At 38.8% G+C, this 19,495-nt stretch overlaps 1 protein-coding gene across 1 annotated transcript in view; it reads left to right on the top strand.

Annotated features, from left to right (window-relative positions):
- LOC116834761 (uncharacterized) overlaps positions 1 to 19,495 on the top strand; it is a 79,524-nt gene that overhangs the window by 40,270 nt on the left and 19,759 nt on the right. The window contains exons 5-8 of the mRNA XM_075061998.1: positions 5,245 to 5,454; positions 12,119 to 12,424; positions 13,523 to 13,594; positions 14,764 to 14,895. Of these exons, the coding sequence (XP_074918099.1) occupies positions 5,245 to 5,454; positions 12,119 to 12,424; positions 13,523 to 13,594; positions 14,764 to 14,895 (720 nt within the window). The remainder of the gene's footprint in view (positions 1 to 5,244; positions 5,455 to 12,118; positions 12,425 to 13,522; positions 13,595 to 14,763; positions 14,896 to 19,495) is intronic.

Below are 19,495 nucleotides of genomic sequence, written 5' to 3'. Positions count from 1 at the left end.
AGTCTTCAGGTTTTGAGTATGTGTTTTTATTGAAAGTATATTCTCCCTTTTGTGTATAATATTCTTTATCGGATTAAAGCTACAGAAACAGTCCAATCAATAATATAAGTGCTAGTTAATGTTGAGTACATAACAGTATTCATAATACATTGTCTAGGAAATGTCATTTTCTAAACTATACAGTAAGAGCATGTTAAAATGTACAGTGAAGCACAGAGATTGTGATTTGACTAAGGACAGAGAGGGAAAGCCAGAAAAACACCCAAATCTCCCCGAGTCCCACTGTCAAGCTTTAACCACAAGACCATTCTTCCTATCTAGGCACATTGGAGATCAGAGGACTAAATCCTGCTCATCCACTAAAATTAATGGAACTGCTGGAACTGGAGTAATTCACTCCACTCAATTAGCCATGCACTGATGTATGTTAAGGAGCAAAAAACATTTTTGGTAGCAAAAAGGAACAGGAATTCACAAAATGTATAAACATGGTTTAGTCCTCACACAATAAAGTGGCCAATAGCAAGTCTTGTTCAGATTGAGGACTTTGTATTAAAAATAGAAACTTCAGAATTTTAGTCTGATAAAATTCATAACTTGATCATTCATTAGTTTTTGTAGAGGATTTCAATGATGTGAGTATGGAGTAAAGTACTTTGGCTCGGGCACCAAACTGGTGGTTTCAAGTAAGTTTCTCAAAATGTTTTCAAAGCATACATTTACTCTGGGCATTTACTGTGTTTGTTATCCCGGACAAAGTCAAGCTAATCATAAATATATAAGGTAAAATCCTGATTCCATTGAAGTAAAAGGCAAAATTCCAATTGATTTCAATGGGGTCAAGATTTCACCCATGATAGTCTCTCTAATTCAGAATGAACCAGTCACACTTGTGTAATCAATGAGAATGATTTAAATTGTTTGGAGATATTGTTTAGCAGTGTAACACTGATATGATTATGCAAATATATTCAGAAGTAGAACCTCTTATTGTTAGCAGTAAATGTGAAATGTAAAATTTATGGGTTTTTATACAATACCGTATATTTAGCAGCCCATCATATGAGTTGTTGAGCTTCTTCAAATCTCATTGATTTAAATAAGAATTGAGGAAGATCAGCACTTGGAGGATCTGGCCGTTAGGTAGCATTAAAGGGTATATTTACAGTAACAATAATGCAAATGTGTTTTCTTTTCTAAAAAAGGCTCCACTTCAGGAAGGCACTTAACCATATGTCCATTCCTATTCAGCAAGGTATTTAAGAATATGCTTAGCTTTTCGGCCAAAGCAAGGCCAAAATGCAGTAAATCTTCTGGTTTCCAGACAGTAATGAGAAAGAAAGGTTTGCTTATTTTTACATAAACATAAGGTATATGGAATAGATATAATCCTTTTAAAAAACTATGATAATTGATCCAATAATGATTCTCCATTTTATTTTTAAAGATGATTTCCTATTATTAAAATGTTTTAGCCATGTTTGGATTTAAGGGGATTGAGAGAATTCTGTGTCTTTAATTAGGCTTATTCTTCCCTCTAGACCCCGCTAAATGGTCCTTGCTGGGTACCTAGTCCCTAACACAAACAAATATTTCTGAAGAGCAAATTTTTCTATTAGGGAATATTTCTGATTACAACAAATAGCAGAAATTAACCAAACTAATTCTCATGAATATGCCCAATTTAAGAGCTATATTCTACCCTCAATCTATTGTTATCATTTGGAGCACTATCATGGAATGATGGCAGCATACAGGCTTAATTTTATAACCTCAGCCTGTGGACCCTAATTTAAAAAGTAATTTGTTCCTTTCTACAAGTTATTAGAAACAGCTAATGTTAACCATATTGAATCAGATTAATTTCAGGGACAGATTTTCAATGGCACATAGGTGTCCAGGAATGATAGTTAGATGTCTAAGTGTCTTTTGTCCCTTTGAAAATCTTCCCCATGATTTTCATATTATTTTACATGCACTTTCCCTTTTTATTATTTTATTGCAAAGACAGAAAGAAATTTAAGTAGCAAATCAGATTTTTTTTTAGAACAACAACTACCGGTTCTTCAATATAAATATACTAGATCTGTACAGTATTTTGTAAAGGATTTGCTCACTGTGATACTTCTGGTGTCTACTACAAAGTATTTGGCTCTGGTACTAAGCTCATAGTAACAGGTGAGACATATGCTAATTACAGTAATGCAAAGATAAAGATGCTTATTGTGATCATAGAAAAGCTTTTTATCACAGGTAAGGTCAACAACTGTAAGCTCGATCTTGTGAAGTACTGAGCACTTAATGTGAGGTGCTGAACACCATCAATTCCTGTAGACTTCAGCGTAGGTCAGGGTTGTTAGCACCTTGTAGGGTCTGATTCCGAATACATCAAGTTTTCAATCCCAGAGAAAACCTGCAATATTTACTGATAGATTTAAAGTAGATTTTTTCAAGTTAATTAATCTTTCTAAAGATCAACTGTTTAATGACATTTTTAGAGGATGTGCCACCATAAGCATGTTGGTCCTTGGTCCAGAGGCAAAAATTCATGTTCGCTTTGATATTACTCAAATTCTTTCACTAAAATTCATAAACATGCATAAAACTAAACTGTGAAATAAGTAATGTCGTGCTTCTCAATTAAAACAAAAGAAGCAATTTCTGAAGTTGTCAGCAACTTCATAGCTGAATTCCTGTTGTTATATCAGTGTAAGTGAAAGAATTTGGCCCTAGAGATTGTTGTCTTGTATGAAGTACCTTGGCATTGCCACAAACTGACACTTGCAAGTGTTCTTAATGGTGTGGGGCCTGAGTATTCTTTGCCTTGCTCTTGGAAGCTATTTATGCTCCTGAAAAATCGATGGGAAATGCTCCCATTCTGATTAAGTTGTATGTTACACCCAGTTTGCATTGGTATAACTGACTGCACAAACACAGGGCAAAGGAAAATCAGGTCCTTACCCTTCAGACTCATGCTCTGCACATTTATATAAATCAACAAGAATTGCCAGTCTCTTTTATACCTTAATTCACAATCAAGTTTACCTCGGTACCCCTATAGCTCTTGACTAAAGGTAAATTTTTGTAATACTGCTGACTGAAATGAATACGCTACCATAATTCATTCTAAACATATCAGATCAGGGTCAGCACGTTGCTTTAAGTGAATATTCTATGGACAAAACTCCCATAGATTTACCCGGTATTTTGACTGTGTAAGAAATGGATAAGCAAGTCTGTAATATGTGTAGATTGTAATTACTCACTTGATTTATTAGTGTATTAAAACTGTACGATACAATAAAATATTTTAGCAACAAAATATCTTCTCAAAGAGAAATATCAAATATTGGGTAAGGAAATTCCTCCTAAGAAAAAAATAACACTAAGATCATGCAGATATTCAGACCTTGGCACAATTCTAAGTAAAATCAGTAGCAATTGTGGCTGTTAGTGCTAGTCTGAAGTTAACTCCAGAATTATGAGAGTTGAGGCTTTTCTGTTCAAAGAAGATGAGGTGAAATCCTGACTCCACAGAACTCAATGGTAATGACTTTTCGGCCAGCATTTTACCCATATTGTATAACCATACTTAGCAGGGACAACATTACTCATAAGTATATTGAACAAGCAGAAATTGCTTGTAAAGTTATATATACTTAGCAGTTCTGATTTTGCTCTCACACTCGTCATTCCTCTTTTTAAACTGACTTCACTCCATTCATTTAAAATTGAGTTACTCCAGATTTATACCAGTGTAAGTGAGAGCAGGGTCAGGACCTACCAGAATTCTTCAGAATTCTTCATTAGTGGAATAGATGACTAAAAAGATTTGGAAACAGAACCAAGCTTAATACTTTCAATGAGCATGACATAGGAATACTAGTGCTTCTCATATTGTATCCATTAAGGTACATCTAGTCATCAATAAAGTAGTTTACATTAAAATGGTTTAACTAGATTCTTCTGAACACAATATTATAGGGGAAAAACCTGGCAGGCTCTGTGCAGAAGCCAAAGATTGAATTGAATATGGAGACTGAACTATTCCCTCTCATCTCTAAAGGTGGTCCTTTCAGAACAAAATTGACATGGCTTGGTGGGATGGTGTGAAGAAGCTTCCTCTGCCCCTGCCTGTGTTGAATCTATCCTGTGTAGAAAGGGATTCAGTCTACAATGCTATCCATATGGCAACTTTCAGAAGCACTTGGTCATTTTATTTTAAAATAAGAAAAATAATTCACCAACATTTTACATTAAGTTTCATAGCAGAAATAAATTCAAAAATATTTGGCATGCTTATTAAAAGCTAGACCCAAAGATCATATCTCACATTATATGATGGAAGTTACTTGTTTTTTTATAAAACAAAGTGCATTAAAAATGGAGTGATCAGTGTAGATCATTAGTTATAAAGTACAAAGGAGCTACTATTACAGATAATTATTTGGATGATAAGATTCTCAAGTAGTCTAGGGTTGGTTTAAATTGGTTTCCTGCCATTTGAAATAGTTCTAGGTATTGATTTTTGACATTACCAACTAAATATAACAAACTCTTTACAGAAAAAATATATAAGTATCTGATCCAAACCCCATTGGCCCTAAAAGACCAAATCCAAATTTGTGGCAGAAAGTGATGTGCAGTTGTGAGCAAAGAATCTTAAGAGGACAGGTGTCCTCCTTAAAAAACTTCATCATAATAGGCACTGCTGCTGGTACTTTTAGCAGAAATACCAAGAATTTAAGGGATATAAAGAACAAATTTACCATCTTATCCTTTAGAGGTGACCTTTGCAAACAGATTTCAAATACACTGTTAGGACCAGTTGACAAATCTAGGATTAAATAAAATAGATTCTCCAGTAATAGTCCAAAATCACCCATCACAATTTACAATAGCATTACTAAGCACTGGACAACTATTGTAGAATGCTGACATAATTTTTCCATATAGGTAGTTTCCAGTGCTGTCCATTTGGCACCTTTCACAAGTACTAGATTCACTTTAAAAGAAAAATAGAAATTTCAAGTGAGGCTGAGGGATCCCAGCCTGAGGAAATTCTAAGCCTTAGGAATGTAGAATGCATTTGAAATTTTTGACTTATTTTGCATTTCTGCTCCTAGAATACTCCAAACATCCAGTGCAATCTATTGGAGTTTGGAGTGTCCAAGGAACACATGATCAAGCATTTGCCATTTTGTAAGGAGAAGCCATTTAAATCAGAAGTCTAGTATATTAAAGTGATTCTATCAACTTCTGTTCACAATTGTACATCAAACAACATGAAGCTATATTGGGCCATATGGAAGCTATACGGGCCAGACCCTCCATGGAACTCCTTTCATTTCCAGCAGCTGAAGATCTGGCCCATGAGTTTTTGCAAAGCTCATGAACACAGTGAGAACAATGATATCAAAGTCTTCGGCTCTGGTACAAAGCTCGTTGTTTCAAGTAAGTTCTATAGTAGCATTGAGAAAAAGTTACTTGTGATAATATAAAATTAGAGACTGCAGAGCACAATTTATTCAAAAAGGATAATAGACAACAGAAACGTGATATGCAAGCTACAGTAGAAGAATGAATGTTTTTACTATCTATATGTGAGGTTAATGTACAGAATTTAAAGTAAAATGGATTAGTGATCACATTGACTATTAACTATTGACATAGAATTTGTTTTGCTCACCCTGAGTCAAAGCTGGGTTGTTCTCTTGTGTTGGGGTCAATGCCCCAGATAGGGAGAACATCCACAGTTCCATCCACTGTGGGGTGCAAGCCAAAAAAGAACAGTGGGGATCAGGGGTAGGAGAGTGGTGAGGGCATGGAATAACCAGTGGATCTGTGATTAGGGAGATCAGTGAAGGGTCAGCTGCATGGACATTATTAAAGCTCCTGGCCTATGATGCTCTGGCTAGGTTGGGGGAAAGATTTTATCTTCCCGTCCATCACGTAGCTCTCCTAGAGAAACCCCCTTTACCCTCTTTAGTGTGGTGACCAGGATTTAGCCTCTCATATCACAAGTATGTATTAGTCAGGAGATGTAAGACATTAGGGGTGAAATCCCGGCCCTGTTGAAGTCAATGGGAGTTTTGACATTGGCTTGAATGGAGCCTGGATTTCATCCTATTTTCTTCTCTCTTGTTAAGGGCATAGGACCAGGTATAAGGTCTGGGAGAAAGGATGTGCATGGGAACCAAGAGAGCCAATATTTATGAATATTGTATATGTGATTAGTATGGTAATTTTCTATTGCACAAAATCAATTCAAATTCATACTAAAACATAAATACCATCACATAAGAGTGGATGGGTGCAGGAATAAAAGGGCCTGATCCAGCATCAGAATTCCCCATATTTTTAATAAGTATAAGATTGAGCCTATAACATGCACTGTGAGCACAATCCTGAGAGGTTGTTATTAGCTATTGATTTCAATGGGAGTCGAGGCTCCTCGGTACCTCAGGATCAGAGTCCCGGTCCGTTCTTGATTCATTTAGTCACACTGCATGCGAGAGTGGATTTCTTCCCTGATTTATTGAAATTCTGTTGTCAGAAGACACGGAATTTTCCAAATTTTGCAACAATGAAATGAGTGATTGTTCTCAACAACAAAAACAAGCAATATGAAGGAAGATATTCTAACATCTTAATCAAATTCTCCTCTGGTTACATCAGTAGAACTCTATGTCTGCTCGGTCAAAAATTTGGCCCAACATATTTTGTAGCCTGTCTATATCGGCGAGACTCTACGCAACATGTGCTATAGAAAGTCAAACTGGGATTTGCCCTTGTTGCATAATGTTCCATAGGACTAGCTATATGTCGGTTGTTAAAATATGCATCTCAAAGTATCTCTCTCCTTATTCATTGAGACTTCAGAAGGAATATAACCAATCCTCAAGCCTACTGGCCTTTTAAGATTCCCTTTAATTATACTGCACAGGAAAGCAAAATTGTATTAGGCAGTTTTACATTTGAAACCATTCAGGAAACCATTCAGAACAGTGTTTGGTGGGTGGAAAAATGTCATGAAACATCTTGAGAAAAGGGGATAGGTCACAGTATAATATAGAATGTGTATTTTTTTCTAATTATATGTTTATTTATATTGATATTTTTAAAATGGAACCATTCAACCACTCTGACAGTACAGGGGAAAAAAACACTGAAATTTAACTGTAATATCCATTTCCATGAATCCACTAGATAAAAGAAAATAATATGAGTCCAACATTAGGTCTCAACTGTCAAACAGATCCTCTCTGTCAGTGAAATGAATGATTTTCTTTTAAACAGAATTTAAAACCTACCAAATTAATATTAACATACAGTTTTTGAAATACCAATGTAAGCTCACCCTGAAAAATACACTGAATTCCTTGCTAGAATTAACTGGCTCTCTGTTGTCCCTATTTAGCAATATTTGTTCAGATCTGATCCCTCTGAATAGAAATATCTTAGGCAGTTTTTGTAGTAAGTTTGAACGCTGTGAAAATCTTTGGAACTGGCACAAAACTTCTAACTAGTAAGTTTTCAGACAAATTATTTTAAATGTTTCATAATGGCAAAATCTATCAAAATAAGCTCAATAATTTATCTCAGTGCAAGAAATGTATCCTGATTAAAATTATTACAGGTGTAATAATTTATTAACAACACTAATGCTAATGAAATTATAAGTCACTGGCCAGCACCAGAGAAATGTCATAACAATCCTTTTATCTTTTGGGTATAAATAACACCAGGTGCTGAGCACCCTCAATGTCTGTTGGTTTCAATGGGAAATGAGAAGCGTTCAGAACTTCATAAGAGCATTCGGCACTTTGCTGGACGAAGCACATAATGCAAAATTAAAATTACAAGCACACCATTTACTTATTTTTAATATATTCTGATGGCATAATGGACTTTGTTCTCAAATAGAACATCAGCATTATTTACGTATGGTAGTTTACTTATAAGTGCCATGCAGATTGTAAACACACAAAAATAATCAGCAGTGAGTCAATTACAACATATCTCTGCAATCTCCACTTTAGAAAACCTCCCATTGAAACACAGGAATTTCTTCTGAGCAAGGAGTGAAACCAAAGGGCACAAAGTCAATTGCCATCTTAAATAAGAGAAGTGATACTTAAAATAATAAAAATATTTCAAGCATATTCTCTTACAACGCACCTCCCTTATTAAAAGTTTAAAGTGAATAAATTAGACAAGTGAGGTGTTTTGAAAAGTTAAGTTGGAACAAACCAAGTAGCTCCATGCTGGAAACTATAATTGACTTGGAAATTAAGGGTCTGATCTTCTTAAAGTGTCTTATGCAAAGCCCATTGAAGTCAAATAATAAAAATCCCATTGGCCTCAAGAGATTTTAGAGCAGCGCTAAAGTGAGGCCAGAAATTTAAAACTGATTTTGCTCATGCATCTGCACATTCACTTATGCAAACACACATGCTGCATATAAATGTACAAAATTTCAGATTGGATACAAACCCATCTAACCACATGCAAATACAAAAAACTATATGTGTTTGCAAAAGTGTGAACATGTAAATGTGACTATAATTTCTAAAAACATCTAATCAGAAATGCCAGAAATAATCATTAGTTTTTGCAAAGCACAACAACACTGGGCAGGAAGATATGTAGAGGTTTTTTGAATACATACAAGACTGAGTGAATAAATCATTTGGTAACCCTACTGTTCAAGCCCAATCCTGTATTCCTGGGTGTTTTTCAGGAAACTCTACAATAGCCAGACAGCTTAAAAATAAGCTGAAATCATTTTAGAAAAGGATCCTTCACGAGCTTTGACATCAGTGGGACTACTCACAATGCATAAAATTAAGCATATGTGTAAGACTTTGTGTGAGCAGGGCCTTAGTATTTATTAATCTATTTGTGTCTCAGTTGACTAAAGACAATGGCTGACATTATCAAAGGAGCCTGAATATCAAAGGTATTTGGGCACCTAAATACCTTCTTGCTGGCTTTAAAAATTCCACCCAATATATTTTGTGGAGTAAAGGACAACTATTTTGTTAAATAGCCTCTAATTTTTCACCTCTAATTAAGTGTTGGAACAAATAGAGAATGCACAAGATACATGGTGCCCATTTGGGAACCTTCGAAACTACTGAAATATCGACAACCTTCCGTTTCTTCTTTGTGATGCACATTTATAACATGAGAATGTTGCCTCATTTTGTAGAGAATACTTCTTTGGCAGTTAGCTGGGTTGGGAACCTTATTCTCTTGGTTATATCCCACAGTGACAAACAGGAGACAGAGATTAGAGGCAGTAAAAGTGTTTTGAACCTTCTCACTTCTTGTGATAACTAGTATATTCAATGTACTGTTTAAAAAAAATGTATTGTTTACTGTCAGCCATATGAAACAAGCAGACAGATAGTGATTTTAATGGGGAAGTCTTCTTTGGTCTAGTTCAGTATTTATTATTTCATGCACTTACACAAACTCAGGGATCAAATAATATTTTTATCCCTTATAATTCAGACTTTTAATAAAAATATTTTTGGTTGTGTTTCATCCAATTTATAACAAGCAACTATTTTTTAAAAATTTATGCAGTGAGAAAAAATTGATTTTTTTGCAATTTTTTTTTATCAGCTCTATTCCTGGAGTGACAAAATTAATACAGAGGCAGAATTATTTAAAAATAATTCAGCAGACACAGCAGAAGTTAACTAATTGGCACTTCGCTAATCCACTCCAGGATTTGGAAACAAGCAGCAACATTCTCTATATTCCTCAGCAAAGATTTGATAGCTGAGTTCTCTTGAGAGCTCCATTATTAGTAATGCTTCATAATCAAGATTTTCAGAAGTGATTGACTAAAGTTAGGCTCCTAAATACTTTTTGCAGCATTTAAGTGACTTGATTTTCAGAAGTGTTCAGCATTATGCATAACACTGCATTACATTTGCCAAATACATGAACAAAGCATTGTAGGATGCATCATCCTTACTAATTTCTTAATTGATATTTGTCATTGAGGGATACATGTTAATGTATTTACTGTAATTTCCCAAAATGGCGTTCAGCAACAGTTTCCCCGAAGTTGTATCAGCGGAATCTGCAATAGAACATATCTTGTATGTTTTTATATCATTTTAAGGTGATGTAGCCGAGCGATGACTCACCAGCGCAGCACCTCCTGCTGGCTGTCTCAGGAATTAGCTCTTTCCAGCCCAGAGCACCCTCTGCAGGCTGGTGTCTCACCTGCTGCTGGCCCCATGTCCCTCCCAGACCCTGGTACCCTTTGCCCAGAGGTTCTGCCCACCACAGTACCCCCTTGCTCTGGGTCTCCCCTTCCAGGGGAACCCCAACCCTCTAAACCCTCTTTGCCTCAGTGGCTACTGTCAGCAGGGATGGCTTCAGGGTTTTTGCCACCCCAAGCAACAAAAAGAAAAAAAAATCCACTTCGGTCTTCAGCGGCAATTCGGCGGCAAGTCCTTCGCTCCAAGAGGGAGTGAGGGACCTGCCGCCGAATTGCCGACAAAGAGCGAGAGTGCACCCCCTCTCCATTGTCCACCCCAAGCACGTGCTTTCTGGGTTGGTAACGGCCCTGACTGCCAGTCATCATCTAGCCCCTGCTCCCTGGGGCTGACTGCAATCTGTAAACCACTCATCATCAGCAAGGGGGTTAGGATCTGCTACCTTTGCCTTTCTCTAGGCTGCCCCTCTACAGCCCCACTGCCTATTTGGCCCTTCTAGAAAGGCCTGCAGCCTGTGGTTTTTCCTGGCTGGAGCTCCCAGATCCCTCTGCCCTTCTCTAGCACTGCTCCACCTCAGGTACCCTACTCAACTCTGAGGCAGCCAGGTCCTTCCCTCTCAAGAAGCTAGAGAGAGAGTATGTATTAGCTTCTGGCCCACTGCCCTCTTATAAGAGCCAGATGGGACCTGGTAAGCTGGCCAGAGCTGTGGCTGCTTTCCCCATCAGCCTACCTTTTCCAGCTGCAGCTCTTTCCAGGGCTGCTTTAACCCCTTCAGGGCTGGAGCTCGGTGACTACCCCACTACAGGTGAATAATTGATTTAAAAAAAATTCAAAATGGTTCAGTTTTTTAGTGTGGAAAAGGCTTAAAGATTACTTTGCTAACTCTCTTTTTAAAGGTGATAACCAAGGTTCTTAAATAGTATATACAGTTAGTTCAGTGCATGTTTATCTCCTGATAAAATAGTCTACTGATATTTAAAGAGAGGTCTTATTAAAAGGTTTGTGGAATCTTTAATACTCTTCCCTTCAGGTACATCTACACCGTAATAAAAATCCTATGGCACCAAGTCTCCGAGACTGGGTCAATTGACTTGGGCTCATGGTTTCGGGCTTTGGTGCTAAAAACTGCAGTGTAGAGAATCAGGCTCTGACTGCAGCCTGGGCTCTTAGACCACCTCTGTCATTCGGTTTCAGAGCTTGAGCTCCAGCTCAAGCCTAAACATCTACACTCCAATTTTTAGCTGCACAACCCCAGCCCAGCAAGTCAGAATCAGGAAATTTGGACCAGTCATGGTCATGCCATGGGCATGATGTACCCTTCCTTTCACTATCATGCTGTTTTTTAAACACAAATTTTGGGTAAATAAAGGGGAGATTTTCAAAGTCACAAATGTTTTGAAATGAACCAGAATATAAAGCTGTACTCAGCATTCATTTAAAAAGTGTTTAATATGTTTTGAATTTGGAAGCTAAGTTAGTGGGCACTCTCAAGGATTCTTCTGTTCCACAAAAACCTGCATTCCATTCAAGCATGTAAACTTCTGCAAATCCAACTCCCTAAAGCTGTAACTCATAACTGGTCAATTTACTCCTATCTTCAGAATTTAACAGGCAATAACAATATATTATAGACTTAAAGTAGATAAAATACATTTGGCAATGAGGTATTGTTCTCATGCTGAACTCAGAGTTAAGATTGTGTGCTTGCGTGCAGTTTGGAGGAATTGGATGCAAGGAATGAAATTGCTCCTCTTTTCCACTTTCAAATCTGTGAATTCTGTCTTTATTGTTTGAAAAGTAAAGCATGATACATATAATGTAATTCTGAATTTACTTAATTCCTAACAAATTCATTTCTCTCTCCAAAATGAATCCAGACACACCAGCAAAACTTGATTTCACCAAGATTCAGGCCCTGCCTCCTTCTACTGAAGAAGATGGGAAAGTATCATACATGTGCCTCATTCAGGATTTTTACCCAAATATTATTAAGGTGACTTGGGAAGATGAGAACAAGAATGCAGAGAAAAATGGAGTGCATGAGGAAATCTGGCCCCCTGGTGACAATCAACCGTCATACTCATTAAGCAGCTGGCTGACCGTAGATAAAAATAGCAGCAAGAATTATAGCTGCAAATATCAACATGAAAGCAAAGAAGGTTTTGTTCTTACCAAATCTCCAGGTATATACTGTATTATTAATACTAATTCTATATATATTTAGAGAGGTCACTGTTTCTTTACAATAAAACAATAAAATGTATTACTGTTCCTAAAAGGGTTTGCGCTCTCCAGGCCAATATTAGTTTCCATCTCTCCATAAGCTGGCGATCACTGAAGCTTGCTTCACCATCAAAAGCTCAGTTTTGGCTTCTCCGCCTCCAGTTTAAAATCTTTCTAGCATGAAAGAAAATGTTGGCTGAGATCCTCAGCTAGTGTAAAACAGCATAACTCCACTGAAGTCAATGGAGCGCCATAGATTTACACCCACCAGAGACCTGACCTGCAGTGTTTGGTTTTGAACAAGTGCTATATATTGCAACAAAGGTAATAACACACACAGCATCTAGCTTATTAAAACAGACCAGAAGAATTACACCAAACAAAATAAAGAAGATAATGCAAGAAAAAATATTCAGAGAAGTAATTTCCATTTGGTTCTTATCTGAGATACATTTGTATCTGCTGTTATTAATTTATAGTATCTCTTTCAAATGCAATGGGAAAAAAGGGTTTAGTGACCATCCCCCTCATGCACATCAAAAATACCTAAGAGATGGGCCTTAAACGGTCTCCTCAACAGGACTATTTTCTTCTGTGTCTTCTACCACTATTAAATAACATTACCACTACCCTGAATGCCATCAGTCTCAGACTAGAGACAAAATTAGGCAGCCAGGTTTTTATCTGCAGACTATACATACACATTGCAAAGGGGCAAACACAACTGAGTGATTTCGTGGGACAAAATACATCCGGCTCTACATGAGCAGAAACTTACATACACAGAAGGGCCAATGTCCAGAACCTGCAATCAGATCTGCTAGTTCAGACACAGGCGCCCAAGCTAATGCCAAAGACTTCAAGTGAGGTCGTTACAGACACAGAGGTCTGCACTGCCTGAGCACATATTAACTTTCCATATCTGAGTCACTGTAGTTACAATACTTTTACCATCTTTCTCTTTGAATGTCTGTCAGGAAACGTATGCCTTAATTTTCAACAGGAATCCCATTTGACAATTAAAGCCTTTTTTACATGTTATGCTTTTATCCTTTCAGACAAGCCTGTAGTATCTCAAACCACAAGAAGTTGTATCGACAAACCTGAAAACGGCACCATGCTTTCCACAGGTAGTTGTGTCCCAATTCTCATTTTCTATACAATACAGTTAAGAATTAAGCACTATTTGATACGGTTAAGACAAAACTGAAAATAATCTCTCTTTCTAAAAGGTCCAAACATAATTACTGTAGATGTGGAACACTGCTGTAAGCACAGGCCTCAACTCTATGGGTGTTCCGAGGCTGGAGCACCCATGGAAAAAAAATAGTGGGTGCTGAATATCCACCAGCCACCTGCCAATCAGCTATTTGGGGCGTCCAGCCTATGAGCTGCTTGGTGGTAGGTGGGAGGCATTGGGGTGAGAGGCCAAAGCAGAGGTGGGGAAAGAGGTGAAGTGAGGGCAGGGCATGCTTAGGGCAGGGGGCAGAGCATGGATGGGAAGCGGTGGGGCAGGTGCAGGGCCACAGGGAAGGGAGCAGAGCAGAGTGGGACCTTAGGGGAAGCAGTAGAGTGCGGTGGAAAGAAGAAAGTCGGCACCTGTCACTGTAAGTTAACATCAGCTGCGGGTTACCAAAAGAGTCCAAAACTTAATGCCCACGGGCAGCTCAGGTTAAACATTGTACAAGTCCTGAAATACATGCTTTGGTGGTATTTGTTGTGCTTTGCTAACATGCCACATGGGTCATTGTTCTTTAACCTGTACGTGCCACTGTTCCTTAATATAACATTTAACATGTTAAATTATAAAAAGTATTCAAAGACAGAATTTTCAAATGGTGCATAAAGGTGCTGAAAGCTTGAGGACCCAACTGATTTCAGTGTAATTTCAGTACTTCTGAAAATCAGACCATTTGATTGATCAGCTGCTTGGACACAGATTCAGAACAAACTTAGGCACTCAGGTCTGAAAATTTTGGCCTAAAATCACAGTAACAGCATATTATAAGAAGCACCAGCATTCTGCTTACTCCTTAGCAGACACCAGCAATACCAGCACTGAGAGTGCCTCTTTGTTTCTATCAGCTCTGCCATAACATGGGAAGGTACAATCAGAATGTAGACCTGTTTAGAGGACACAATCAGATATTGATTTAGGCATAGTCTAATTAGGTGGTATAATTACTGCAATCAAACACTATGTATACCTTACACTATCACACATAGTTTTATATTTATTTTTCTTCCCAGCTAGAAAATATGCAACATTAACCACTTCTTCTTCTTGTATTTTGTGTAGATATTACAGACGGTATCATACACAGGACGGCGTCTTTAATATACATTGCCCTTCTTCTGAAAAGCACTATGTACTATGTCATCGTACTCTTCTTCATGTACAGGATGCAAAGTCCAATCAAGCACTGGGGAAAAAAAACTTAAACTTCTCCTTACACCTTCCATTGTCAGCATTTGTGTCTGAAATTTACTTTGCTTTGCCATAAGCCTGATCATATGAAACACTTTGTTCTAAATATTAAGACATGCATTTCAATTTGATTTTGTTGGTTAATTTTCTAATTAGCACAGACGGCTTCTTGTGCTTGAGAGCAAACAGATTTATATGTGACCATTTTTCCTATTTTATTATTTTAATTTTGTAACTGTGGAATTTCAAGGGCTGAGGCTACACTCCTTGATTTCAATCGGAATTTTGCATCACAAAGCAGTGCAGAATCAGTCACTTAGTCTCTTAACCTGCTAAAACACTTGTGCACACGAAGAACTTTTTCAGTGTGGATAGGCCAACTGCACTCAGTGAAGTCCCATAAATATACCTCTACCTCAATATAACGCTGTCCTCGGGAGCCAAAAAATCTTACTGTGTTATATGTGAAACCGCGTTATATCAAATCTGCTTTGATCCGCCAGGATGTGCAGCCCCACCCCTCGCACTCATCCAGAGCACTGCTTTACCATGTTATATCCAAATTTATGTTAAATCAGGTCGTGTTATATTGGGGTAGAGGTATATTTGCAGGGGTGGAGTCCTAATCTGTAATTTTAAATGATTTGTCATTTCATTTCTACTAAATACATTTAATTGCTTTATAAAACAAAAACAGGCTTCTGAAATATGATTAATTTTCTTTAAGTGACAGATTAATGTATTTAAAATAAAATTCAGCATTGCAGAATTCTGTCCAGTTCATTTATTTAAAGGAAATCAATTCTAGGAACTGCAAGGGAGGGTTCTCTAGTGGTCAGAGACCCGTTTCTTTCATCCCCTACACCCAACCATGTAATATTTTTGCATGGATTTTACCACGGTAGTATCTGAATGTCTCACAATCACTAATGCATTTATCCACACAACACTACTGTGAGAGAAGGAAGTACCATTATGCCCATATTACAGATGAGGAACTGAGGTCTGTAGAGACTAAGTGACTTGCCCAAAGCCACATGGAAAGCCTGTGGCAGAAAAGAGAATTAAATATGGGTCTCCAAGTCCCAGGCTAGCACTAAGCACTGGACCAAGCCTCCTCCTTTCAGCTCCAACCTTGTCTCTGTCCCCCTCTCTCATATCCACCCCTCCCCTTCAGCTCCTATCCTCCCGCACATCCCTGCCTATACACACTGATATGCCTCTGCTGCCACTCCCTCTAGTCCTATCCACCACCCGTTACCTCCAGTCCATTTCCTCCTCTGCTCTCCCACCTGTCCCCTCCTCCCCGCACTGTTTCCTGTATCCCACTGCTTCCTACCACTTCTGGCAACCATCCCCCCTCCCACTGTGCTTCTTCTTACACTCTGGCTCTGCACCTCTCTCTTCACCCGTCTACATTCTCAGTCAGGCTGAGTCCTCCTCACTGTCTGGGTGCTAGTGGTGTGGGAGGGAAGGCACTGATCACACAGAAGAGAGCGGGTCCTTGTTCTCACATCTGGTGCTAAAGTGGCCTGCAGCAGCAACAGTGTTTTCAGCCTCAAAACTTGAGCTTTTGGCAAACATATGTGAAAAGTAGCCCCCAAAATCACCGAGGTTGGTGACACTGCTCCTCCCACACTCCCCCTCCCCCAGCAGGGCTCCAGTGCATACATCCCAAACTTTCCAGTGGCTAAAGTGGACTCTGGAGATGAAGGGGCAGATGAGCCAAACCTAAGTGGTCCATGACCCCATGCGCTAGGTCATGATGCCATTTGGTGGGGGGCCTGGGGCAAACAGGGGATTGTGGGGGGTCAAAGGACAATCCCACAAACTCCAGGACTTTGGGGAGTTCTGGTAACATAGTCACTTCCCCTTGCAGTAACCCCCAAGGGATGTACACACACAGGCTGCTGCTGACCCTTGATCCACCACGTACCTTGGCTGCAGCATCCCCTTCTCACACTGCTCTCTCCACTGCCTCCTGGCTTTTTGTTTCCTGGTACCCCCACCTCCCGCCTCCTCCTCTTCCTCACATGTACTGAAAGCAAACAAGCGTGATGGCTAAGGATACAGCTATGTCACACTTGTCACCACTATCATGGGCTGAGAACTTTGCCTGTTATATACGGTCCCTGCTGCCTCACAGTGTCAGAGAGTTAGATCACTTTGATCAACTGCCACATATTAACAGGTCGTGACTTCGCTTTGAGCCACTGGGTCCAAAGGTTGCTGTGACCATGGAGTGACTTGATCTGTTTTTACCATGAATGTGTTTGGCAAAGGTATAAGCAACTGAAAACAGGGTCTTGGAATGGGAAGTTTCAGGCAAGGTTAACTTACAGACATCTATCCCTAAGTGAGCCATCTATAATTAAAATGTTTGTCTATATCACTCACATTGAAATTCCAGCCTTGCCAGTATCTGTCTCTTACCATTTTATCCACCTTCAACAAATCCATTTTTATTAAATGTAAACACCCACGTTAATGTATAATTATGGCTGCACATTTAAAATACAAAAAGGAGGCGGAGAAAGGATGATTCTTCTATTTCTCTTTTATTCACTCTCCTAGATTCTAGAAATGGGGAGATTTTGATGAGTCCTTACAACCTATCACGGAAACCATTGGTAGTCTATAGCCTTCCATGTCCAATTTTATGTTGTTATTTATCGTTCATCACTGAAGTGTCTGAGTGGTGATGCATTAGGGTGATCCCAGTTGACATGAGCCAGGGTTATCAAAGCTGCTACAAAAGGAATGGGGTTAAACAGCTGCCCTTCCTGCTGCCTAGGAAGGAGTACTGTGGAAAGGGATCTGGGGAATCATAGTGAATCTCAAGTTAGATACAAGTCAACAGTGTAACTCTGTTGCAAGAAAAGTGAACGTCTTTCTTGGATGTATTAGTCGTAATGTGGTAAGCAAGACATGAGATGCAATTCTTCTTCTCTACTCAGTAGTGGATTAAAACATAGACCCTGTGTCCCATTCCCAGAGCCCTGGCCAATTTGGGGCCCTCACAGGGGTGCTGGAACCTGTGTACAAATGGGGGAGACTGGCACCAGGACTCTTTCTCCCAAGAAAGATGCCCCTGCATCTCCACACCCTTTCTTGCATGACCAGGTCACATATCCTCTCTGGGTTTCAGTTTCTCCAGCTGTGAATAATACCTGCCTCACATACACATTGAAGCTTAATACATTAAAATACATTGACTTTCTTGGATGGAAAGTGCTACACCAGTGCAAGTTATTATGCACGATGATTAGACAATGGCTAAAATTCAGTTTTGCTCTCTACGTACTGGCAAAACCAAATCATATTACAACTACCATGTTAGATAATGTATGACTATGACTTTGTATATTTACTAGGGAGAAGGGTGACAATGGATTTATTTTGAGAAAACTCCCACTGTCAGTACAGCCCCATGAAGGACACCAAGTGCAGCAGAGCTAGTGTCACATAATTCTGCTCAGAGCAGGTCTAGAAGACATGGTGGTAACATGCCACTGAATGCTATTGCCCTCACTACATCAGTTCTCCCAGTACTCACCAGTGAAGATTCACCAGCACTATTGCAATATTCCCAATAAAGATGTTCCCTGGATAGTAAACAAGCCCTTTGACACAACCACCTGTACATTTGGAGGAACCTCTCTCTGTCTGTTCCTTTTCATTTTTTCTTACCTATTGTCAGTTATTTCCCAGAATTATTCTGCAGGTGAGTGAGGCAGGGGTGTCTGTGTCTGTGGGAGAGATCAAATAGTCTGGTAAGTACCCTTCCAATTGTTAGATTGGCATTCACACCTTTTGTCTGAAATGAGGTGAGCTTTCTCAGATGTTATCTCTGCTCTGTTCTAAAACATCTCTGTATACAGAGGAAAATATTTTCCCCTTCCCACCAGCTATATAAAAAGATATCAGTAAATTGGTAACCCACAAACTACAACAATCCCAACGTACAGCAAAATATATATCTAGGGTATAAGCTCCCAGCTGCAGTCTATGGAGCTGTTTGTGCAGTCGCTAGAGAGCTGGCTGATCACATAATGCTAGTTCCTCCTCATTACCATCTATTAAATTTCAATAATACAGCTAAGAATGGAATTCTTTCCAGGTATCATTTTTCCATGTAAGCAATTGCTACAGAGATGTGATGTGATTGCGGCTGGGAGGAGGAGTTGGTCAATTCTATTGGGAATGGGAGAGGGGTTGTAGCACATGAGACAATCTCTCTTTTCATATGTGGACCACACAATGAAAGTGTTTGAGAACCGCTTGATCCAACAGTCTATTTGCAACATCAAAATCAAATAGAAGCTATCATCTAGTTTCCATTTTAAAGAGTGAGGATTCATTAACAGAAAAGTTGCAAGGACATGCAAATAGAGTCACTGGAAAGAGAATTTATGTTTCAGCTTTATGAGGGCACAAAAATGTGAAATTTGTTAAATTCTCTGAGCCGTCAAGAAACCAGGAATACTTCATTAGGAATATTTTCCCAGGTACTGGTTAGAGTGCCTGGTTATTTGAGCAAGGACACAGCAGCATAAGTAAAGCACCACAGCTTCTTGTAAAATGAAAAGTCAATGTGATACTT

The sequence above is a fragment of the Chelonoidis abingdonii genome, chromosome 2, assembly GCF_003597395.2.
Source record: "Chelonoidis abingdonii isolate Lonesome George chromosome 2, CheloAbing_2.0, whole genome shotgun sequence".
In the NCBI taxonomy this organism is placed as follows: domain Eukaryota; kingdom Metazoa; phylum Chordata; order Testudines; family Testudinidae; genus Chelonoidis; species Chelonoidis abingdonii.
The sequence above is the reverse complement of the archived record's forward strand: the minus strand, read 5'-3'. Positions and strand labels throughout refer to the sequence as shown.